This window comes from Polyodon spathula, chromosome 4 (assembly GCF_017654505.1).
Source record: "Polyodon spathula isolate WHYD16114869_AA chromosome 4, ASM1765450v1, whole genome shotgun sequence".
Lineage (NCBI taxonomy): Eukaryota > Metazoa > Chordata > Actinopteri > Acipenseriformes > Polyodontidae > Polyodon > Polyodon spathula.
Genome location: NC_054537.1, coordinates 85487168 through 85512732, shown reverse-complemented (window position 1 = coordinate 85512732; position 25565 = coordinate 85487168). Strand labels below are relative to the sequence as shown.

General features: G+C 37.3%; 2 protein-coding genes across 4 annotated transcripts in view; both read right to left on the bottom strand.

The window, feature by feature from the left end:
• LOC121315014 (cyclin-dependent kinase 14) overlaps window positions 1-25565 on the bottom strand; it is a 233186-nt gene that overhangs the window by 30730 nt on the left and 176891 nt on the right. For 2 of the 3 annotated variants that reach the window (XM_041248850.1, XM_041248847.1), the window contains one exon: window positions 17256-19149. The exons of the other annotated variant lie outside the window; for it this stretch is intronic. The gene's annotated coding sequence lies outside the window, so the exon portion shown is untranslated. Of the gene's footprint in view, window positions 1-17255; window positions 19150-25565 lie in introns of those variants that run through there. 3 annotated transcript variants of the gene reach the window in all.
• On the bottom strand, window positions 4375-6343 carry LOC121315013 (frizzled-1-like). Its single transcript, XM_041248846.1, has one exon. It carries the CDS (start codon window positions 6074-6076, stop codon window positions 4409-4411), a length of 1668 nt encoding a protein of 555 aa, XP_041104780.1. The 5' UTR covers window positions 6077-6343; the 3' UTR covers window positions 4375-4408.

The following is a 25565-nucleotide window of genomic DNA, read 5'->3' as shown; positions in this document are numbered from 1 at the left end:
AACTAATATGAAAAAAAAAGGCAATGCTAAAGTTTCGCTGAAATATGGTCCCCCTCATGCTCAGAGTGTATTGCAGTAAGGAAAGTAACTTGTTTACTTCTGTCTTTGTTTAGTAAAACAATTCCAATGCAGTAGTGGAGCGCGGCAGAAAGGGCAGGAATGCTGTGTGCAAACGTTCCTCAGTCTGGTATTCATAAACACTTCCTGACAAGCCTTTGTGTTTTATAATAACCTTGGTGACAGTGACTAACAATAGTCGTATACAACCCCCCCCCCCCCCCCCCAAAAAAAAAAACAACAAAAAAACAAACAAAAAGACACAGTGTTTATAGAACAGAGGGAATGAGAATATATAAGTTATAAAAAACAAAAACAAAACAGAATCATATTTTCTACCAGCACAAATACTCTAAACCATAGTGCATCTTTCATCGCAGAAAATGGGGCAGACTGTTTTATGTTTTCTGTTACCTTAAAGGTTATGTTTAAAATGGCAGCCTCTGTTAAATGTCAAGTCTGTAAAGCAGTGTTGTAAACCAGTATTCATTTTACTTTGAATAGGAAGCCTGTCTTGGCTTGTTTGGTATCACTGCTGGATCAGTTTATGTGACGGTCTTAGTGATTAAAAAATACAGTGCAGTGGAATTTATCATTTAATAATCAACACAGGCTGCTCATCTGTCAACAAGGTATTTAACACTCGGAAAGTTACTAAAGCCTTAGGTTCACTAAATACTGCAGATTATGTTAAAGTTTGTAATTTGCTAAAAAATAAATAAGCACAGTTTAAATATGAAATATAAACAGTGACATGTTTATTGTACAAAGGGTTAAGTATACAAAAGAAGAAATAACACATGCAGCTCGGGAGGTACATGTTTAAGATGTAGGCCTATGTTTCAGATCCAACAGAACAGTATAGCCCCAATTCTCCCAAAAAAGACTGCTTTATACAACATGGTGTTAAAAAAATTATCCCAACTTTTTTTTTTTTTATGGACGTTCAAATATAGCTATTGACGGTTAGGACCATATATTAACCAAAAAATAAATAAAATAAAGCAATTCTGAGTTTTAATGGCTGGTAATCTATTATAGATAATAAAATAGTCAACTTTACAAGCGATCATAATTACAATGGGAGCTTGTGCCAATCATTAATTTAATAAATGTAAACCATTAAGCTGTCTATCACAAAAGTATTGACAGATTCCTAAAAACCCACTTGGCACTTAGGTAGTTGTGTCAAATCTAACTCTTTGGCTGGCATACACTTGAAAAGTAAGGCTTTTCATTTATGGTAACAAGACAAAAATAACCAAGATTATTATTATTTTTCTTTACCTCAATAAAAAGTGTGCTGTTTATTTCTTAAAATAGAAGTTAATGCCACAAAACTGCTACAGTAAATAGTAGGGACACTTCAAATAACATTATGAGTTTGTGTCTATATTGAGCAGTTTTAACACAGGTTACCATTTATTTAAGTGAGATTAAGTGTTCTGTCCATTGTGTTAAGTCTCTTGAACGTAAAGACAAACCCTCTTGGGAAGTGGACAATGGTTTTTGTGCCATGTGTGCTCAGCTATCCGGCCTTACTCTACAGGTGTCAAAGCAGCACTCCGTGGAAGCAGTTTCTCCTCCAACAAAAGCCGCCTTTCAAGGCATTCTGGAAAATGCTGTTAAATTTTACTTTCAGGTGACATTTTTATAGACAGCCCTAATTAACAACAGCATTCAATCCCCCAAATACCACAACTATAAATTACAGACTCAATTTAAGTTTTGTACAAAAAGTGGGTATTTTAATTTTTTTAGAGAAATTAAAAATATGAAATATATAAACCTTTTATTACTCTATAAATATAAAAAAAAATTCTGTGACAGTGAAACAGGAATAACATAAAAAAAAAAAAAAAAAAAAAAAAAAATCAGATAACATGTTTGCTTATCAAGTGTATGGAAGCCGTGCAGTTTATTTATTACAGGCATTTGTATGTTTGTACGATAAATGATTAAACTCAAAGCAACCATGCAGAAGAGCATTTTACAGCAAACCAATGTCTGTGAAATGGAAGCAGAAGTCTTCTAAAAAAACAACTTTGTTATAAATGTCAAAATTATCTTTTAATATCTGGCTTACACAACAATCTGGTTTTAAAACTAGACACTGTGCTCAAAGTAAACAGTATTTGTGCAATAAATCATCTGGCTACTGTGTAAATTCTTTATACTTGTGCACAGCAAGACAAAGCTGTGCTGGCAAAGCCTCTCCCTTCGGTCCTAACGCCTCCTCGGATGGTGATTACAAGAGCATGGCTTGCCTTCACATTTACACATTTTGCTGTGTTATTTGCAGGAACTGAAGGCACAGCATTGGTAGAAGTTAGTATAAATGCAACTGATGCCTGTGTAGGAGAAACTCATAATACAAGACGCAGGTCGAATTAGAAAAGGGAATTTAAAAAGCTATGTAAAAATAATTCATTGCTCGGCATACAAAGTGCACTGGGAAGCATGTTAAGAGATTTTTAAATCCCTTTTGGGAGAAGATGGAATATTTAACATTCCTTTAAAATAAATGACAGCACTGAAATTGATAGAAAAAAATACAATCAAATTTGGATCCGTCATCTAATAGAATAGCGTTAAAAATGCAAAAAGAGTGCTATACATTATATTTCTGGTGTGCTTTTTATAGCCTCACCCTTTCAAACAGAGGCATTTTCCATCTGTCCGCCTCTTAGTATTTCAGCTGTTCAGGTGGCCTCTTAAAGACAAGTGCAGCTGGACAATCAGCCACCATCTTATACAAATAACAAAAAGACTGGTACATTTTAGTACTTCCTAAACAAAAATGATAACATTTAAATAAACAAAGCAACTGAACTATTAATAAAAACACAACTGTGCTCAATTTTCTGTTAAAGAGCATTAATCTTTTATATTAAATACAAAAAAAACCCACACAACTAATATTGTATAAGAGGCAAAAATTGGGTTATTAGAGTCAAATATTTGAATCCCGCTACCCTTGATCTGTGACCTTGATGCCTCTTTAATAACTGCTGGTAAATATGTTTTCATTTAAATCATAATCCAAAATACTGTATTAAAAACAGATCCATAGACATATGATATAAAATGTATCATATTAAACATGTCTCAATATTGCACTGTGGGTTTTTGAAAGATTAATCTGTCTAAATATAGTATATTATATTAATAGTAAATTGAATGGTTTATTGAATGGTTCAAGATTGTTCTCAAGACATTTGCCTTAGTTTAAAAAAATAAAATACTATTATATATATCTTCATATATATATATATATATATATATATATATATATATGCAAAAGGTCACCCCAATGCTGTTAAAACGAAAATATTTTTTTATTTTTTTTTTTAAATAATGCAAAAAGGCAAAGCTTCTCCATTTATTTATTTATTTATTTTCTTTCATGTTTGGAAACATAAAAAAAACAAGTTTTGTTATTAACATCTTAAGAATTCATTTTGAAGTTCACAAACTTTCCTATTGTAGGGAAGTTTGGAAAGGAACCTTTAAACATTTTTGAGAGGAAAATATAAAGTTTTATATTGGCTGTACAAAACTAGCAAAAGAATTTGTGAAGGAAGAGGTTAGTGTCCTGTGTAGTTTTTTGGTTTTTTTGTTTTGTTTTGCTTTTTTTGCCTATACATTTGATTCAAAATAGAACCTTAGCATGATAATCCAATGTTCTGTTGCAGAAGGCTTTGATAAGGAATAAACTGTGCAGCACTTATTTGATTTGTAAATTAAATTCCCCCCATCTCAAAAGTATACTAAAGTATAATGTCTCACTCCTGTGAATGGTTTCTTAAAATGCAAGTGAATTATTACTGACTGGTCTTCCAAGCAGTCTTTCACTTATTTTAAATGACTTAAAACACGCTTCAGCATTTTACATCAGATGGCATTAGGACCCACAGGAAGAACTAGTCCTTTGCAAGATTATTAATACTAATAATAATAATCGCTTCCTCTGGGTCCATATTAAGTCCTGTTTTTTTTGTTTAAACTCTGAGACAGTCATGCTGCTAGGCACAATGATCAACTTTGAAGCTTGGCGTATGCCCTGCTTTTGTACTTGGAACGACTAATAATATGACTTGATTGGCTAAGTATAGAAAGTATTCAATATCTGTTTCATTTTTTTTTTTTTTTACAAAACATTCAAAGTGAGTTTTCATGTTTGTTCTTTTTTTTTTTTTAAATACAAATATATACTTACAAAAAAATCTTACAGATGCTATTTACAACAAAACATACAGTATAAAACGAGTGTCAGATCTCCAAGAAAAAAAAAAAGAAATATATTGTTTGTTTAAAAAAAAAAAAAAAAAGGCTTAACAATACAATTGTTTTACACTGTTGTTTCCCCTTGGTTACTATTCACTAGTCTTGTGTAAAATTTCCTCCAAGAATTTAGTGTTTTACCCGACCATATCCAAAACCCTGAGGTGATCCCCACAATCAAGGTCATGAGATATTTAATCATGAAGACTGTGAAGTCTGGAGTCATGTGTGGATAATTGTTGGGAGGGCAATGGATTGCATAGGCCTTGCAGGTTTGGCTAAGCCAGCTTTTCTCCCACTGTTCCCGAAAAGCCTGTTCATAAAAATAGCAAGCAATGACGATAGTAGCAGGGACAGTGTAGAGGACGCTAAAAATGCCTATCCTAACCATGAGCTTCTCCAACTTCTCAGTCTTGGTGCCATCGTGTTTCATTATTGTTCGGATCCGAAACAGTGAAACAAAGCCTGCCAGCAGAAACGAGGTGCCAATAAAAAGGTAGACAAAGAGGGGTGCCAGGACAAATCCTCGCAGGGCATCCACATTATTGATCCCCACAAAGCACACCCCGCTGAGGACGTCACCATCCACCTGCCCCACTGCCAAAATAGTGATGGTCTTGATAGCTGGCACAGCCCATGCCGCTAAGTGAAAATACTGCGAGTTGGCTTCAATAGCTTCATGCCCCCACTTCATCCCTGCTGCCAAGAACCAAGTCAAGGCCAGGATGACCCACCAGATAGAGCTTGCCATGCTGAAAAAGTACAGCATCATAAACAAGATGGTACAGCCTTCTTTCTTGGTGCCCTGGGCCACTGTTCTGTAAGCGTCATCGTTAAACTTGTCATTACAAACCACTTTATCCTCGAGCAGAAATCCAGCAATGTAGGCTATAGCCACCATGGTGTAACAGCCAGACAGGAAAATGATGGGGCGCTCGGGGTAACTGAACCTCTTCATGTCAACCAAGTAGGTGAGGACAGTAAACAATGTGGAAGCACAACACAAAACAGACCAAATCCCAATCCAAATCCTGGAAAACTTTAGCTCTTCCTGACTGAAGTACATCATTCCGCTGGATATCAAAGGCTCACAGGGAGCACCGCAGTCTTTCTCCCCCATAAAGTGGTAGTTCAAATACGTGGGGACCTTCAAAAACTTGGGGCATGTGAAGTGGTCCCTGGGGTACTTGTCAGTAATGATTTCATCTGGTACGGATTCGTTAGGTTTGTGCGTGGGGCTTCCTTTATCAGACTTGTTCTGTCCCACGCACAACTCGCCAGCTCCGTGAACGGGAAAAGATTCACATGCCAAGCTATCAGGCCACTGGAAGCCGAATTTGTTCATCAGTGCCTCGCAGCCCTGTCTCGCTCTCTCGCAAAGGGATCGGCACGGGGGTAGAGCTTGCTCTAGCACGGTACATACCGGTGCATACATAGAGCACAGGAAAAACTTCAGATCTGGGGAACACTGCACTTTTACGAGCGGGTAAAACTGGTGAACTTCTAGCCCGGCATCTTCCTGGTTCGTATGCCCCAGTAAATTGGGCATGATGGTCTGGTTGTAAGCGATATCGGTGCAAAGTGGTATAGAAATAGGCTGGCAAAATCCATGCTCTGGGACAGAAAGTCCGCGGTCCCCGTACTGTCCACGCGCACCACATAACCCTAAAATCAGTAAAGATAATGTCGGCAACAGCATCCTACTAAGTTTATGAAAGCAACTGTGCCAAGCCATACTTTGCTGTTTCTTTTTTAAGAACCAGTTCTCCGATTTATTTCGTTGATTCTTTTTCTCTCCCGTTTAGTTCGCTGCTGAGCTAAACTTTGCCAAGATTAACTCCTGTTCATTCGTTGGTTCTCTCTGTTCTCGTATCCTTTTCTCCATGCAATTTTTACCAGAAATCAGATTTTAAACAGACCAGACAAAATACAATACCCTGCAGCTCTCTCAGTCCGACCATTTGTGTCAATCCCGCAGCTCTGCTCAGACCGGTTTCCAGGCGCTCCACTGTCTCTCCTTCATATGGAAAGGAGGGAGGAGCCTTGAAACAGATGCCATAGTCTATCTAGGGATCATCCATATTTTACAATATTCCTAATACAAGGTAATGTTCAGGGTCCTCAACAGAAATTGAACAATATTCACACACTTTCACACATTTAGTACAAAAATACTCAACGTGTGTAATGAAGAGGAACCTTATTATTGCGCATTTTTGTGGTTCTTTTGCCTTTAGCAAGCCTAGATTATTAAAATATCATACATGTATTAATTTTCTCAGTGGAAATTTAGCAAAACGTGAAGTAAATAAATAACAAACAAACAACAACTTAGTTAATAAGTGCTCGTATGTGTACATGCTTTAAATGGTCACTGAATGTATAAGTGACCTGCTAGGTTTTCTGTGCTATAGTTTATAATACGTGTAAGTCTTGTCAGAGCAACTTCTTGTTAGCTATAGTTTACACAACCAGTTTTAATTTTAAAAAATAAATTAAATAAAAAATACATTTAAAAAAAAAAAGTGACTGAAGGGGTTATTGCCCGTCCTAATACAATGATATGCTAAAAAAAAAATGCAATAGAGTATCCATTATAAATTTTTACCTGCACAACAGAAACGAATAGGTAGGATTTGATTCTATAGGTCTACATATTTAGTAAAGAAACATCGTTGGATGTTTAGCGATAGAAAAGGTACATGTACGGTACTTATTTATTTAGAATAGCCACAAAAAGTGCAGCCACCTCGATTACAAATGCCCTTGTTCGCCTTACAGTACCTTATACCACCCGTTGTCTACATAATACATTAAAAAATATATAGAACCAATACGTTTTGACAACACTGTACCCATGTGCTGCAGACTGATAGATAAACATTTACTTTTCAAAGTGTTTTACATTTTAAATAATTAATGCTACCTATGGACCTGTGGGACAGGTACAGATGGTCTCTCCGCTATCGCTGCTGCTGGCGAGCACAGGGTAAGCTGGGAGCAGGGCTGGCACAGATGGTTCAGAAAGACGGGAGGATTTTCTAGCTTAACCCCCACTGTTCTGAGCATATTATTATTAATCTGATGATGATGATTCAAAATTATATTAAGCATGTATAATAGTAGCTTGAAATGTCTCGATAATAATACAAATAAATATGTAATTGTGGGAACTATAAAACTACATTATTATTATTATTATTATTATTATTATTATTATTATTATTATTATTATTATTATTATTATTAGTAGTAGTAGTAGTGGTGGTGATGGTATTAATCTTATTTTTTTTATTTGTGACCTAAAACAAAATGTTCATAGTGCGAAGTCTTGAATGGAATGGTGTATACAGGAGCCTCAAGTGAATGGTAGTACTGTACAGTACCATTGTTGCGGTACAATAATGGGAGATGTACAACATTGCTAGAGTACGACTTCTGAGTCTGTATGTGCTCTCTAGCATTAGGTGCGTTTATACTAAAGCTCCAGAATCTTTCCGGTAGGATTCTGGTACAGTCTGTATCGGAGCGGTGAGTTACACTTGCTTGAAACAGCGGGGTTACTTCTCACAGGAGCAGACTCTGAGCTTGTGTACTTTGCGGGGGTAATAAAAAATAATAAAAAAATAGAAGCAGCTGACTCCCTGACAGATTTTTCCGCTGCCCATTTAGTGCTCATTGGATCCTGTCTTCACTTCAAATAGATATTAAAATCCTGCTTTATTTATCAGTGAAGTTGCACACGCGTCCTTCATACATTGTTTACAAAATCTGTAATACAAAACAATTGGAGTTGGAGTTGGAGTTCAACAATCTTTCCTGAATAAGTTCTTAGCGCGTTTACATTGAAAAAAGTGACCTGAATCCGTTCTCTTGTCATCTCAGTCCTGAATACGAACTCGACATTTGACAAACGGACGGATTCTGGAACGTGTTCAGTACCTTTTACACTAGCAAAAAGTGACCAGAATTCGTGCTCTTATCATCTCGATCTGGAATATTTGTGACAGTGTAAACGCACCTTTTATCTCATGTTCTATTAAATTGAACTATTAGTGCTGCTGTACTTTGTTCGGGAGTGTAACATTCAACTGCTGTTTGTATATTGAGGTAATACTGCAGTGATTTACAGTTTCGAAGGAGGTGTTTCACAAACCTGTTTATACATTTTAATGTGAGAATAAATGAGAATACAGCACATATACAATGACACAATATACCCTACCATTTTAGAATAAAAATGCTATCCCGAATCTGGTGGAGGAAAAGATGAAAACGAGTGTGTGGACATTTCTGTAAACGTGTACATACATAGAGACAACCCCTTACTGAATTAAGAGCAATTGCTTTCTATAGGCTACGAGGTTTTTGACTATTGGTAACAAGCTCTGAAATACATTGACACTGGAATGCCAATGCAGTGAATGGAAATAATTTCAGTGCTACCAAAAAAAAAAAAAAAACCCAACTCGTGACTTTTGAAAAAGGTTCAAATATTCTATTTTGATTCCAGTGCACCAAACATCAACAATAATGCATATTTCTGATTTAGCTTCGTATTTGATGAAGAATATTCTTACATATCGCGGGCTGGTACTATTGAAAATATTTTGTTTTCTTCCAAGGTTGTGAATGGTTCAACTGTCTTTAAACATTTTAATTATAGAAATGTATATGACGTTCATGAAAGATCAACGATCTTCAAAAAAACATGCTTTTTATGTTAAATATTAATTATGCAATTGTCTATAATAATAATAATAAAAAAAACTTTAAAATTGAAATGCTCAGTATTATGTAGTTGAGGATTGACATTGCTTAATCCAGTTTTAAATTTATCAACAGCTAACTGGGTCTAATGGACACATGTTTCTGTTTGAGACTAATAATTCTTTCACTTTCAACACAATTACAGGACACCGAATATGTTTGGATACATTCAGTGTATAACTTGTAGAAATGGGTCCATATTGCTGATGTGCTGTTTTCTGTTAACAGTTAAGAGACATCAAGCAACAATATTACCCATGCAAAAGAACATTACTTGCCATCCCTGAGCAGCCAGTTCTGCTAATAGGGTTATGTCAGCATTGAAATACATCAATATTTGGAGCTCAGCTGCTTTTACTTCCAGTGCCAAATAGTAGCATAAAAGATGAAGAATTATGATTCAAGAATTTGGAAACTGAGTCCAGTGAAGGAGCTGGCACACAGAGGGTTAACCTTAAACTCGATGTGTTTGCTTCTTTATGTGAAACAATGGCACTGTGATAATCAGCTCAGTATATTTCCTATACATTTTTGTTGCAGTTTCATGAGGTCCATTATTATAAAGTTGACCTTCATTAAGCAGTCCATATCCCCTTCATTTATAACTATGCTTACCTTAACTGTTGAAGCTATGAGGCAAAGCTCAGCTGGTACCTTTCTTGTTGCTGAGTGTTGCTAATGAACTAATGGAAATATGTATTGTAACACACTGGCAACTTTAACTAGTTCATTACTCCAATAGTGCTGCACACTGATTCTTTAAACATGTCTTCCCCTTTGTTTTGTAATTGGTACCATATTTGCAAAACACTGATCATTCTTACGAAGAAAAAATGGAACTGTAAATGTAACCAAAGCATAAATGTGTAAGAAAGCTGGATAAAGAAACATCAGTTTCTATATGAGAGAGAGAGAGAGAGAGAGAGAGAGAGAGAGAGAGAGAGAGAGTACTGATCTTTATGAGCCCAGAAAAGCCACACACAATTCATCCTTGCTAATTAATATGTCGATTTCCATTTTGAAGCTTTTACCCACAGGCTGGTACTGTAAAAAGAAGCAGACACCCTGCTCTAGTGTTGATATCACTTGGCAAACCCAACACATCTGAATCAGGTCTTGGAATGCCAACACTTGTGTTGACCACATTTTGACATGTTGACATCGTTCCTACTGTTAACTGTGCAGCAGGATTAAAAGTAAATTAACTCTGTTACGATTTCATGAGTTATCACTGCAATAAAGATGTTTTATTTATATTTCTGGGGTCCGTCTCTGTGTTATCTGAGGCAAGTCACACACAACAACAGAAACTATTAGTTAACAAAAGTAGCTATTCCTGTTAGCTCTGGCTGGATGAGTTAGGTATTTCTAAAAATACTTACAGAAAGATAACTTGACATTGTATTTCTGCTATAGGAGCATGTAAGTAAGGATAAACAACGATATGTAAAAAAGGATGCACAAGAGAGTGTTAGGCATGAGAAAATGTGGATTTTGATTTTACCCATTCAGCACTTAGTTGTTCGTGCCACTTACAACTTTTCTCCCCAGTTGATACTTGTTTGAGAATGAGATTTAATTGATTGGTTAATTTGGTAATTGTATTTGGTTTTTGCTCTTTTGTTATGCTTAGTTCAAACAGTTAAAATGTTTGTCTCTCACATTGTGGGAATATCATATCAGGTCGGTTTTTGAGAAGTACTTAGGCAAAATGTAAGTGGACTTTAAGCTTGTAAAAGCTGAGTTTAAATCTAACGTCTGTGTAATTAATGGAGATTTACTAAGTGATGATGACATTGTTGTTTCTGAACCTATCCAAAAAAGATGTGAAATAAAAATCAGAAGGGGGGTTGAAATTAATTTTGTGGTAGAATATGGGGGAAAATTGTAGAAGGGAGATACATACGACCCCAAATAGTTTTTACCCTGGAATGTAAGGTAGGCATTAAAAATAATATGGGTGGAAAAAAGAAATGTACTTCCTGCTGTTTAAATGAGGAATTAAAAACTACATCTCCCAGAATGCCACAGCTATCCTGCCAATCAGTTAAGCTTATAGACCTGTTTTTAATTTAACAAGCCAGGCAGTATAAAAGGACAAGTTTCAAAGACAATAGATGTCTGTGTGAAGGTAAGGACCTGACTGTAGACTAGAAAATAGACCTGAATATTTGGTGTTTGTTAAAAGAAAGTATATTACATCTATGATTAGTAAATAATATTGTAGTGTTGCGTGGAATTGAAGAAGGCTCTGCAGGTTTTGCAGGTTCTCAAATTAGTGATTTATTAAGCCAGGACTGTACACTTGGCAGGTAAAGAGTGCTGCTTTACAAGCCAGTGGTACAACTACAACAGTGTAGTGCTATCCAGGCTGTGACAAATAATAAAATAAAAGAGACCAAAGCACACTGTTTTGGCCGTGTGCTACAGCCAGCTAAGTGCAGTCTCTGGTTCTTTTTAGTCCGGCTCACCTTGGCTGTTTCTTCTTCTCCAATCTCTGTCTGTTCTTTTTATTCTAGCAGCAGCCTGTTGGTCTCAGCAGCAGCTACTTTTCCCCCTGTACTTTCCCATCGTATACGGCTCCCACTCTCGATCCCCTGATGGTTGCAACATCTCATCCCCTGATTTGTGCCAACAATGTTGCAACTGGGTCCCGCTCGCATGGCAAGCCGAGCTTCTGCTTGGTTACGATTCTCCCATCTCTGACGTCACTGAACACCTGCTGCAGTTGAACTTTTGACCCTGGATCACAGAACCTTCAAGAGCACGGTTACAGCAGACCCAGGGTCGTTCCAATATATTTAAAGTCAGTAAACCGGATTAGCAGTCTGACTGAAAGTTAGGGTTACTATTCATTATTATTATTATTATTATTATTATTATTATTATTATTATTATTTTTTGTCTTCGCCAATGGTTTTTACCCCAGTTTTCTCCCCAATTTGGAATGCCCAATTATTATTTTTATCCCAATGCAACCCCCCCCCCCCCCCCCCCCCCCCCCCCCCCCCCCCCCCCCCCCACCACCCCCCTGCAACCCCCCCCCCCCCCCCCCCCCCCCCCACCCCCCATTGACTTTGTGTATAGGATGTTTACAAATCGTGTTCCAGCCAAGCCGATATTTTTAACACTGCGGATCCACAGCGAGCCCACCAGACCTATAGTGCCGGAGGACAACACACAGGGGTTGCTGGTGTGCGGTGAACCGTAGATTGCCCTGTTGACCTAAGCCCTCCCTACCCAGGCGGCACTCAGCCAATTGTGCGCCACCGCCCCTAGGAACCCCCGGTCATGGTCGGGAATGACATAGCCTGGATTCGACCGTCCTGTTTAAACCCATCCTTTGTTATTGCCAGTGCTTTATCCACCACAGATAGTGTTAGGAACCCAGAACTGTATTCAAAGTTATACTGTAAGTCAGGGGTCTCCAACCCTGGTTCTGGAGAGCCCCAATCTCCAATAAAAGTTTTACAGGTCTTTATGTCATCAATGGATAAAGATCTAGAACACATGTTAATCTTGACTAATTAAGCCAATAATTGGTTCAAAGAAGTAACTGAGAGCTCGGTTGAAACAAAAACCAGAAGACCCGTTAGCGCTCCAGGACCAGGGTTGAAGCCCCCTGCTGTAAATAAAGATGCTTTGCCACAATTTGGAATTATGAAAACTTTTTTTTTTATTATTATGTTAATAACATGTATAATGTTATCACTTTCAGCAAACAGTATAACACGCTAAAATCACAAGTCCTTTTCTGAGTGTTATGTTTGAAATACCGTAACTAATTGTTGAAATGATTGTTGCGTAATAAAATGCTATTTGCTTTTATTGTTGAATTGTTCTGAGTGGTTTAATTGATAAATCAACAGTTTTCTATGGATTCATATCCAAAACTGCAGGCTTGTTAGTCAACAATATATCTGCCCCGTACGCCACTCAGCTACTTTTAATTAGATGATTCGTAGACTTAATCAATCACAAGATCAAAGGGTGATGTCACAGTCATTTTTTAAAACTTGAAGAAAGCCTTTCTTATCAGGTTGCCAGTTTGTGTGACTGGGATTTGCAGTAGGCCATATGGAAAACATGTACTATGTTTTAAGCACATTTAGTACTCTAAAAATAAAACCGAGAAATATATCTTAATTTTTCTGTTTGCGGTATGCGGTATAACTGTGTAAATATGGAAAGTGCTCGGAGGATAAGCAATGTTGGCCATTACATGCTGGCATATGTATGTATTTAAGAATATGACTGTTACTCTCTTATTATGTTTATGACACACTGAGCAATATTTATCAAAGTCTTTATACCAACATGCAATTTACACCACTTTTTTGAATGAACAAAAGGCTAATGTTACTAAACTTCTAAGCTAGCAAACAGTTGTTTGTTACTAGTTTTGTAACATTCAAATTGTTATTTTCCTCATCAAAATTTAAGTTTGTAAAACCATTGATGTAGCCCATAAGTGTAAATAATGTATAGTAGCAGGATGCATCCCCTTCGAATACCTGTAAAAGGACAGTCAATTCTGGTGTATCCCATTCAATATCTACAGTTTACAATGTTTACAAAAGGTCAAGAATGTTATGCTAGCCAGGGTGACTGATGTCTCCAAGTTCACTAGATGCATCTTCTAGCTACAGTTATTCTATGACAACTGCTTCGGTCTTTCCTTTTTTAAGGCCAGGGTTTTAATAAAAATGTCAGCTGACTGCTGTAGAGTTTGACTCAAACTGAATCGGTCAGTCAGAGACATGATGCTATGCTATGCTGTCTGTGCATATCAAAAGTGGGCAATGTCCTTTTCATCACAGGAGATATTGACTTGGAAGCCTAATGAAAATGAACAGCAAAAAGTTTCCACTTCCTATTTAATAATAGATAACATTGGCAGTATGCTTTACAAGAAAGGCTAACAGACACCAAAAACAAAACGTGATATGACAAGATGTTCTTGTTATATTGTTTATGGCAAGCTAACAGAAGACCGTTTTTGGTTATTGCCAATATAAACAAATTGAAAGACACTAGCATATTTTTCAGTCAAATACAGCCGTGTTTAATCTTTCAAATGTGTCTTGGGTAGTTCCATTCTGGAATGAGATCAGCTATTTTACATACACATTTTTTGAATTAAGGACAACCAGAACTAGCAGTGGTAGAATGCAATATCATGTGTTATTCTTCAATTAATGAAACTACATCAAGGAATAAGAAAAATAGAGCTGGGACTTCGTGCATTCTCATTATTATAATGTTCCAACTTTCAAAAGAAATCACTATGTTGTAACTGGAGCACACAGGAGTGAACAGAGACAGAACCATTCTAAAGCACGGCTATTTATTATTTATTTTATATCAGCAAAAGAAATAAATTCACTGAAGCTAGACTGACAGTAGCTGGGCACTATTAGGCGCTTTAATCAGTATCTATCAACAAGGAACAAGGAAGTCAAAGCTAAAGACAGTTTCAACTGAATACCTGAATATGCTAAATACCATGAAGATAAATCAGCAAAGCTCAATATTACACATTTCTAAGTAAAAACTAGGTAGTTTGAACCAGCCAGGAAATAAATTATGTTACATAATAAGGAGGGAAAGATGGAACTACGTTAATTGCCGTAACAAGACTGGGTCAACTGTTACAGTATGCAATATTAGTCTTATTTCAGCCCTGAAATTTTGATGACACGTACAGTTAAAAAAAAAAAAAAGAGACAACTTCAGTTTTCAATATACTGTACATATAAATTGGTGCCAACAAACCCATAGTAACTCAATAGGCACACACATGCAATCAGCCTTTCAATGATAAAAAACACTGCATTTATGGAGACAGTCAGAGTCTGTTGGTTTATGGAGGTCTTGCAGTGTCTTTGTACGCCACAAGCAGTTTACTACAATGCCAGCCTTATGCATTACAAGTTACCAGGCTGGGATCCAAAACTAAGCCTGGAAATAGGGGCATATTTACAATTTTGATTGCAGTTGTACATGAGGAATGGGGAGAGGGAGGGGGGCAACTCTCTCTGGAAATGGACTAATGGAAGATAAGCAGAAGTGTGAAATTCAAGCAGATTCTTTACTGGCAGGCTCACAGCTGGCTGCTGAGGGAGATCCAGAACTAACAGTGTATGACTGGACACTGGGTACAGGACAGCCTTTTGCTGTAGCAGCCCCACCCCAATGGAAGAGGTCCCAGTAGAGTGAAGTGAGGATCTGGAAAGGACAATATAATAAACTGTCTATGCAAAGTCCTGTGGTGTAGTGAGCCTTGTATGAACTTCGAAACAAACACACCAAGCTTAAACATCTGCGGTCTCTCTTGACTATTCACGTCCTTCCTGCCTCTCCATCAATAAACAAAATATTTAAACATTACTGATTCTAAAGGGGCGAAATGTCAAATGATGTGGATAATCTTGTTTTTTTTATTTTTTTTATTTCACTGAAACACATTATTTCATGGATAGAAAAATGTGTTTCAATTACCATTTTCTTGTACATCCCTCGGGAAAAAAAAATCAGCACTGCTTTAAGAAATGTTTTGATAAGAACTGCTTATTTGAAGTCCATTTAGATTAATAAAATCAAGCTTGCTGTTGATGAATCCTTCTTTCAGCTATTTTAGAGAGGGATATAAACACTTTAAAAAAAATTATTTTTAATCTTTTTAAGTCACAAATAATTGTACCTTTAATAAAAGTACAATGAACATACACACACAAAGAGAATACCAGTCTACAGTATGGTCTGGAAAAAAGGAAAAGAATACCATTAAAAAAATGATCTGAGGCATTGATCAAACTATTTTAATGTAACAGGAAACATCAGTTACAGAAGGACATTACATCTTCCATAATTACATTACATTTAGGTTGTAACAAATAATGCAACATTTATTCTATTGTACTACGTTCTAGGGAGTCTAAGTGTATGGCCCTTGCACTGCATCAACACGGTTTTTAATGTTCCAAACCACTTGTTGAAAGTATGCTTTTCAGTGCATCATACAAATCGTAACTGAAGCTTAATGCAGGTTCCGTATTGAACACAGCAGGGATGCATATTTAAGAAACTAGCATTCCCCGGTGTGTAAGTTTATGCCTCAAAGATATTTACAAGGCCATAAAAAATATGCGGTTTCTCTTCTCATTTTTCAGAGCTGAGATATTCATGACCTAAAATGCAACACATTTAAGCATCACTATTACAGTTTTATGGGGAATTAAAGGTTTTTTTTTTTTAAATTTTATTTTACCCCACTATATACAGCTTAAACAGTATATAACAAAAGTTACAAAATGATAAAATATTCACAGATGAACATAAGTGTATAAGAATAACATATTACTGACTGCACATTCCATGACATGTTGAGTGTAAGAACCTCAGCAATCACAAGTGTTTTTTTGTATTATTGTTCCTATGTAAAAGTCTTGAACTGAATTAAAACAATCTTTAAATACAGTTTACGCGATGTATCATTACAACTATCATAGTGTTGATGGGCATTACTACATTATTTCCTTTTTTTATGTTTTTTTCCTTCATTTAAAATTCCTTTGGTGATTGAGACAATGAGGCTGTATTACTTTGTTTACTAATGTATATTTAATACGTTCTAATGCTCTGCTTTAATCAGGGTTCAGAAATACAATTTATTATTGGCCCATCCAGCAGGTACTATTCCCTTACTACGGTTTCATGCTCTTCTCTTCTCCTGTTAATATTTCAAACAACGGGGCAAGACTTCCTACAATTTAACTTTGTTTTCATTTCTACGCATCTTAATAGTTATTTGTTTAAAATATTTTTCTCCATAAAGAATCTTGGAAACTTGTCTCATATTGTCTCTATATTACTCAGGTGTTTCCATTTTTGTCCACTACCTCTGTGTGTGTGTGTGTGTGTGTATATATATATATATATATATATATATATATATATATATATATATATATATATATATATATATATATATATTGTAAGGTATCAGGGAGGGGGTTAAAATCCTTCCCTGCCAAAACATGTGAAAATGCAACTGTCTTAATTGTTTTATTGGTTAGTAATCCCCTGCACCTGGTGTTAGTTGGAAATTAGAGCCAGGTGCAGGGTATTTAAGAGAGCAGGCAGTTTATTCAGGGCTGCTGTGTGTAGGGAGGCAGAAGGTGTTGTCTGCTTCCAAGCAGGCAAGGTAAAGTGCTGTAGGAAACCTGTGTGAGTTTTATGTTTTGGGTACCGGTAAACCGCTTAGCTGTCCAGGATAGTAGTTAGGGAATCCTGTGTGTAACAGTTAATGCTCCAAAGAAGGAGATAGGTGTTTGTTTGTTTTGTTTAATTTTTGATTTTGTGGTTATTAAAAGTGCACGTCAGTGCTAAGAAAATTCCATTTCTGTGTCCTGGGTCTATTTTAATGGGGCAACAAACTGTGAAAGTGAAAGGATCATTCACTATATATATATATATATATATATATATATATATATATAGTTCAATTCAATGGCTTTAGGTACTAGTATGCAACATTCTGTGTTAATAGTAATTACTGCTGAAGTTCCAATGAACTGACCATTAGTTTATAATAATTTCACTTCTGCTCATATGAACTGGTGGAAAGTGCTGCCAGGATTCTTCATTTTTTCAAAACAACACTGGTTTCTTGGCGGTTAATGATGCACACTTGCCAATGACTGTCAATGGGATTGTAAAGAGCTAAATTGCCAATTGTACATCTAGAATGTGTTTATACTTCGAACGTCCAATAATTAAGTGGCAGTTTGGCTCTGGGAGTGTAACATAGCTTTTCAAACTGTGAACACTATTGAAAAGATGTATTCTGCTTTACATAGGAGATGAAGTTCCTTTCACTAAATCTAAACATTACGGCACTTTACATGTGGTTGTCTAATATGCTTTCATACATAAAATGTAAATAGCACAGGATGTTAACAGGCTTGTATTTGTTTGTTAAGAGTATGCACAGGAAAATACATAATCCAGAAAATATTTTCAAATATACCACTTTAGGCTAAGCCCCCCTCCCCCTCCCCCATCCCACTATTTGTTAAGGGTTGAAATTCCTTCACATATGAGAGTACATTTTCTGTATCTTCACCATGCACAGCGGGGGCCTCTCTCATTGGTGATGAGGAAAGTATTCCCTTAGGGGTTCCAGTAAGTTGGAAGTTGCATGGATGATTGAAATATGATCTCCTTCTACTGTCAACATTTTATTAAAATGTATTCAGCTCTGCTTTAATGTATAATTAGATATCAATATTTGTGTAATAAATATGGTTAAATGTTTACCAACAGCATATAATATGCGTGTTTATTTGCACACGTCTATGTCTATACATATACATACACATGTGTGTGTGTGCGCATGAAAAACAAAATGTTAACAATAATAGTCTATACTGTATGTCCCAATACATTTTAAGTAAACATTTTCACTGTTGCAAAAACATCAAACTGATTTAATCTTAACTATAGTAGAGTGCTGTCCAAAAAATACTTTCTGTTGCTGTTTGAAGAATAAACTAAATTATTATTGCCTTGATCATTTTCCACAGCACTGTCAGAAACACTTATTATTCCTGACTTGACCAGATTCGGGTCCTTTAAAAAAGAAAATGGCATTAAGAATAATGTTATGCCTTTTTGTCACAGTGGGCTGGTTTCAGGTAAAATCATTACTGGTGACATTCAAATACACTAACAAGCCTGCCTATGTAAAGAGCCGTTAACAAAAAAATGTAATAACTGTTACTGTACACTGTAAGGAATCGTTTTCAATTCCATGTAGCAGTAAACAAACTGTACAACCAAACAATTGAAACCAGAAGGTGTTCCATGCACACTGTAATCTGACTGTCAACATCATAAGACACGGGTACAGATACACAGTAGGGAAGGAGGGAAGTCTTGTCAACTGAAATAATCTATAAACCAAAAAAAAGGTGTTTTTCATTCTTTATCTCCTTGCTTCTTCAGGTGCTCCTATGTATTGCTGACAGTAGGGATCTGCAATAAAATAAAACATTTGTTAACAAACTGTATTAAAGTTTAACCTTTAAAAACCTTAATGTGTTTACCAGCATCTCTGGCCAAGATATACTACATGGCTTAGGCAGAAGAATCTCCCGACATCTTGCAGTCTCCATGCTTAGATGGGTGTCATATAGAGAGTTATAGATCAGGTAGAGGTTCAACATGCTCCTAGTAATCACAACAGGCTAGTCACTATATAGCATCATGTCTGTCTGTATGGAGGAGCAAAGTTGGCCAGCTAATAGGCAGTCCTGACTATTTGCTATCTATTTGGACAGCTTTTGCTTAGACTGGGCTTGACAATGGGACTTCGTCCTACAGCAGACAAAAACATTGTTCGGGCTGCCTCCAAGTTTTTTTCCCCTTTCAAAAACTGCCTTGCCAGGAAGCTGAGCTCCTGGGGAGACCGACTCAGTTTTAACATGACAAGCCAAATGGCCACCAGATAGACCTTTAATGTGGAGGGGGATTTCCCCTCATCAAACAGGTCCTGCAAAAATTGCAGTACAACTGCCATGGGACAAGTCGTGGGGTCAAACCCACGAGGCAGACACCACGTCTGAAATACATTCCACTTGTACCCTTACTGGGAACATGTGGATGATACTTTTGCATTTTGTAAGGTGTCAATAACCCTATTGGACAGACCCAGGACAGCTCAGCCATTCAGGGGCCAGACCCAGAGCCTCAGGCTCGATGGGTTTGTATGCCGTAAGCACCCCCGTGCCTGACTGAGCAGGTCATGGCGCTGGTGCAGTCTCTACGGCCAATAAGGGGCTACTAGAAAAACCCTAACCCGGTCCTGCCTGATTTTCTCCAGACACAGTGGGAGCAAGGATGTGGTGGGAAGGCATATAACAGTTGGCTTGGCCACTGGTGTGTCAAGGCATCTACCGCCAGTGGGTCACTGCCCCCTATTATGCGGAGCCAGAGGGGACAGTGTGTTGATTCCTGGGAGGAGATATCTGCTCTCCTGAACCTCTCCCAAATGAGGCACATGCCTCCCTCAAACTTCTGCAAAAAGTGCTGAAGGCTAGGTAAACTGCTCCAAAAAATTTATGTGGAGACCCTGGAGGTTCCACACCCCCCGCACCCCCCTGCCATTCCACGCAGCGCCCCAGCACAGGCTGGAGGTGTCCGTGGTGACGACCTCCGTTCTGGCGACACTGCCCAGTGCTATGCCGAGGCGTAGATGGGCAGGCTGTTTCTCCCAAGAGCGTGCCTTTAGACTGTGGCAGGAGACCCAAAGGTAGGGACTGAGAAGCTGCTGCTATCAAGCCCAGAAGTTTCTGGAACTTTACTACCATGAGTGCTCTGTTGAGCTAAATAGCTCAACAGATTGGACAGCATGGACCTACAGTCCAAGCACAATCCTAAATAGGAGGCTGTCTGAGAAGGCAGGAGCTGGCTCTTCACATGGTTCACCATAAGGCCCAATTGTTGAAGGTGGCAGGTGACAAATTCCATGTGGGCATCTGCCTGTGCTGCAGACTGGGCACAAATGAGCCAGTCATCCAAATAATTGAGTACTCTGAAGCCTTGAGTCTCAATGGGGCCATGTGGCAAATTGCCCGCCCGTGTGTATTTTGTGTTGTATGTTGTGTGTTAATGTTGATGTGTAGTCACTGGTACACGGGATATAAACGGGTCTGTGTAACACAAGTGTTTAAAATGTATATTTGTATTTAGGCACGAGGATTGCACAGCACTTCACGTGCAAGTAAAAAGTAATAATATGTGAGCACTGGGAATTGCACTTTATTAATTCACGTGCAGTTGTACCGCGACTCCAATTGAATGATTGATTAGCAATCGAGTCTCAGCACAGCTGCATAAAAGCTGCACATTTTCACTCACTCTGGGTTGTGTGTTCGGTGAGTGGAGAACGGGATTGGAGATGGAGGTAATAATAATAACAATAGTAGTTAAAAATATCAGCTCACCATGTTTGTTTAGTGTTAGTCCATTTTGTTTGTCTCTTTAATTTGGCGAATGTGCAGTGTCCTGTGTTTTTGTTTGTTACAACCTTTTTATTTACTGTTCTGTTCACTCATTAAATGCTGAGCGAAACCAATCGCTCAGCTCCACCCAACTCCACCACTCTGTTGTTTATTTCTTGGTTCCTGTTTCTGGTCTGACGTCCCTCACTCCAGCAGTCATTGCGACAGGCCAGTATAGCTTCCATGCATTTTGAAAAGGCACAAGCCTGAGAGAGGCCAAAAGCAAGACCCGGAACTTTTAACCTGTTCCCTGAAAAGCAAACTGCAGGTATGTCCTGTGCGCTGGTTTTATGGGGATGTGGAAATAGGCATCTTTGAGGTTCACCACAGACAGCACTGTACAGGGGTGCCCACCTGGATGTGACTTCTGTGTAGTATACTGTGCAGAGAAACCGATATCAACCTCTAAACTTAGCAAGTATTTTTGGCAAAACCTGCCATTGAAATGTAAAAGCTACTGTCAAATTGGTATTGTAAAAAAAAAAAAAAGCATTTACGATTAAATAAAAACACTCTTCTACGCCAAATGAACTTGCTTTAACACAAATGAATATAATAAATAAAATGAAGTGGATAAAAAAAAGCAATCTTGCTATTTAATACAACTGTACTTGAGAGCAGTTTGATAGGGTACAAAAAAAACAAGTTACACATTTATTTGAGCAGTGCTACTTTTATAAAATCCTCTTTCAGCCCCACGTGACCTTTGAACTCAATGTTTTTGCTTTCGATTTTTCGGAACCATTGCATGGCATCACGTAATGGTAAGATGAAGAATGAAAATGAGGGCTCCGGCTGTGCAGGTGAGTGACCTGTGGAAGAGAATCCTGGCTGCTAAGGTTCAACCACACATCAGTATACTAAGGCCGATTGATTAGCTCATGTAAAACAGCCACCAGCTAGGCTCGAGAGACTAATTAGCGCCAGTGCTGTCGGCTTAGCCCCTCCCACCACTGACACCTAATGTGCTTGGCCTGGGCCTCAGGGGAGCCTGCATTATCTCTACAGCTATACTTTGTATTATGCACTTGTGATGTGAGGCATCGAGCCATTATTAACATTCAGGGAAAAACGACGAGACGTCAATGTTAAATATGGACGACCTGTCTGAAAGAAAACTTTTCGTCTTTTCTATAAAGAAGGGTATTTCCTTAAATACATTTTTCTTTTTTTTTTTTCAAACTGAAACAGATACATTGGAATCCAGGGGCAATATGCTTATGGCCATTAAAGAGCTTCTAAATGCTTATTCATTTTCCTTTAAGGCATATCTAAACAACAAAAAAAAAGTAAACAAGGGGGGACTTTATGAGATGCATTTTATTAACTAGCACATTGTTTCATAAAAAATACACAACAAGGGCACATTCTACACTTATTCTTATTGAACCTTTATTCAGCAACAAATAATAATCAAAAGGGCCATATCACCTATTAACGTGTAGTGGGTTTATTGAAACCGTGAAGAGTGCTCTAGCAGGTGATGTTTTAGCAAGAAGCATGCAGAGCGACAGTAGTTGTTTCCATTGCTCCCAATGATTTACGGCAGAAGTGCTTCAGGGCAGGCTGCAGAGAGCCCAAGTACAGTAACTCACACTGAGAATGTCAGCAATGGAATGTGTTTTTTCAGGGTCTAACTTAGTCAGAACAGATGCAGGGTTCTGCTGCCATGTGATCAAAGAGAACCCAAGCCTGGGTCCAGACAGGAGTGGGTGGGAATTGTGGGAAGGTTTAGAGGTGTGACATATCCAATTTGTCCAGCTGCTTTCTACAATACAAAAGTAGTAATTAAACCTTGCTACAAGACATCATTAAGCTCTAACACTTGTTCAAGGTCATGGAGAAAAAAAAAAAAAGGTCACAATCGCTTTGATAGCCCAGCAAAAAATAAAACAAAACTTCAGAATACTGTACAGAAACGAAAACAATTATGATACACTTTTCCTAGAATGGCGTTTTCATACTAGGCTACAGTCATTACTTCTGGTATTCAACACCGGTGGAAAATTGAAGTTAAGTTCCCCTAACTTCCAATCTTAGCCCCAGAAGCAGTTTTGATACCAAACTAACTACTTCGGAATAAAAAAAAAAAAATTAGAAGTGTGTTGTGTGTGAGGCGTCTTTCATAGATTATCGTCAATAGAAACGTCTGGCTGGTAAACAATCCCTATCTCCCCCTTACCTTTCATCCATGGTTTCGAATTGATCAAAGGCCTGTCATTATGTTAATGCGGTTTTGTTTTAATTTGTGATTTAAAATATTAGTGTTAATTTATCCTGGCTTTCTATCAATAAATTAAGAATGCAGTGTTTATTTTTTCATGTTTATGAAGACAATAAATTCTTATGTGATTCTTATCTTTACGCCAATAAAGTAGTCCCATTTATAACTTTGAAATTCACACTAAGTTAAACTGAGTAAATTAATTTTATTGGAACATGCAAAAGAAAGTGCATCTGTATTTTTAGAGCGGAGTTGAGACGGAACCAATTTTTTTTTTTTCCGTGTCACTGACAGTGCAGACACACTGTTTAAGCAGAAATTACGGGAGGAATAAAAATAAATACAACAACGACATCTCGGATTTCAGTAATTTTTCAAGGTCTGTGTCTTAGAGGGGAGGATGATGTGCAGAACTGTCTTTTTCTGTACCGTTTACAAACCCCTAAAAATACATTATTTTAAGTGACAAAGTCAGGGTGAGTGAGTATAAAGACAGCGATTGTTCTTCATCCAAATCGGCATGTCTGCTTACTATTTTTGGGATTTTTTGCAGGTAATTGGCCACTCAGTTTCATAGTTAGTGTGCACATTTGTAACTGTAAGCTAGATGGCTACCAATATTTTAAATTCTGTGAGGCAGCGCAGTGATTTAGAATATGTGACAACGCTGTCCATAGCCCTACCCCATGTGGGCGCTATGATTTACTGGGCCCTGGTGTTTTTAACCCTAACTCTGTATTCCCTTCCAACCCCTTAGAAGCAGTGGAAGGGACAAGGCAACACAAGCAATCACAGACAGCCATCATCAGTTATGACGAACAACTGTCTGTAGATAACACAAAAGATTAAGATAACACTAACTTCTACACAACAGATTCCAGCTTCATTCCCACCCCAGCGATATATGTTTGTTTTTTCAGTTTATACTAGAAACAAACAAACCCATCCATTCCAGTAGTGGGAGAGCAGAGGAACAAAATGAGGATTCTCTTGTATTTCTAACTCAAACAGAGGCTGAGATATCAGCAATTAAAATGTAAGGGAGGTACCTCACACTGCTGACCCGGAAAATGCTGTCTGTCTTGGGCAAACCTTTCCCGAGGACTCGGCGGTAGCTGTCTGCAATCTTTTTTCGTCAGAGTACATCTTATTTTCACAAGAATGAAAGAACATCACGAAAGAAGATCCCCCTCACAACAAAAGAAATTACATTCTAAATTCCTTTTTCGCCAGTGTACTTCTCTTTCTACAGAGTGCTGCTTTTTTCATGACAACAATTCCCTTTTTGCCAGATGAGTGGTGAAAAAAGATTTTAAAAAGATAAAACAAACACATTTCCCACTCACAAAATGTAAAGACAACGTTACAGTCAATCTTATGGAGTCACAACTATAAACAGAGATGTCATGGTTTACTGAAGATATATGATTTTCATTTATTTATTTATTTTAAACTGAAAACAAAATGTCCACCTCACGAACAACGATTTTTTTTCTGATGAAAGAGGATTAGGATATTAAGAAAATTCCTTTTGACATCAAACATTTAACTGCAAGAGCTGTACAGAGCATGCTCATAACCAAAATTTTAAATCCCTATAACTCAGGAACAGATTAATATTTTTTCACCAAACCAGAAAAAGGCACTATTCTGGGCCAGTCCCTTTGTACCCTAAAATTATCAAACAAAAATTCCACGCCATTTTGAAGCTGGATACCAAACCAGCAAACAAACAGCAAAAAACACATTTCATTTTTTTTTTTTCTTTTTTGCTATCTGTATCTCGGAATCTGCATATCCAAGTAGAACAAAATGGCCCACATCAACAGATCTAACCAAAGGGACCACACACCCAAATTTTCATGCAAATCCATTGAACAGGGTCAAAGTTATTAAAGTACAGAAATTGGGGTTTAACATTAAACTGCCTACTCAACCCTAACTATATATTATATATATATATATATATATATATATATATATATATATATATATATATATATATATATATATATATTCAATTGCACCATTTCAAAACCTTTTCTACATAAACCTTGAGCCATTTTATTTGTGGCCTAATATCATTTTAATAGTGCTTCTTGTGTCTGTTAATAACAGATTGAAATAAAAAAACGCAAACTACACGTGTACTAACACAGCATTCT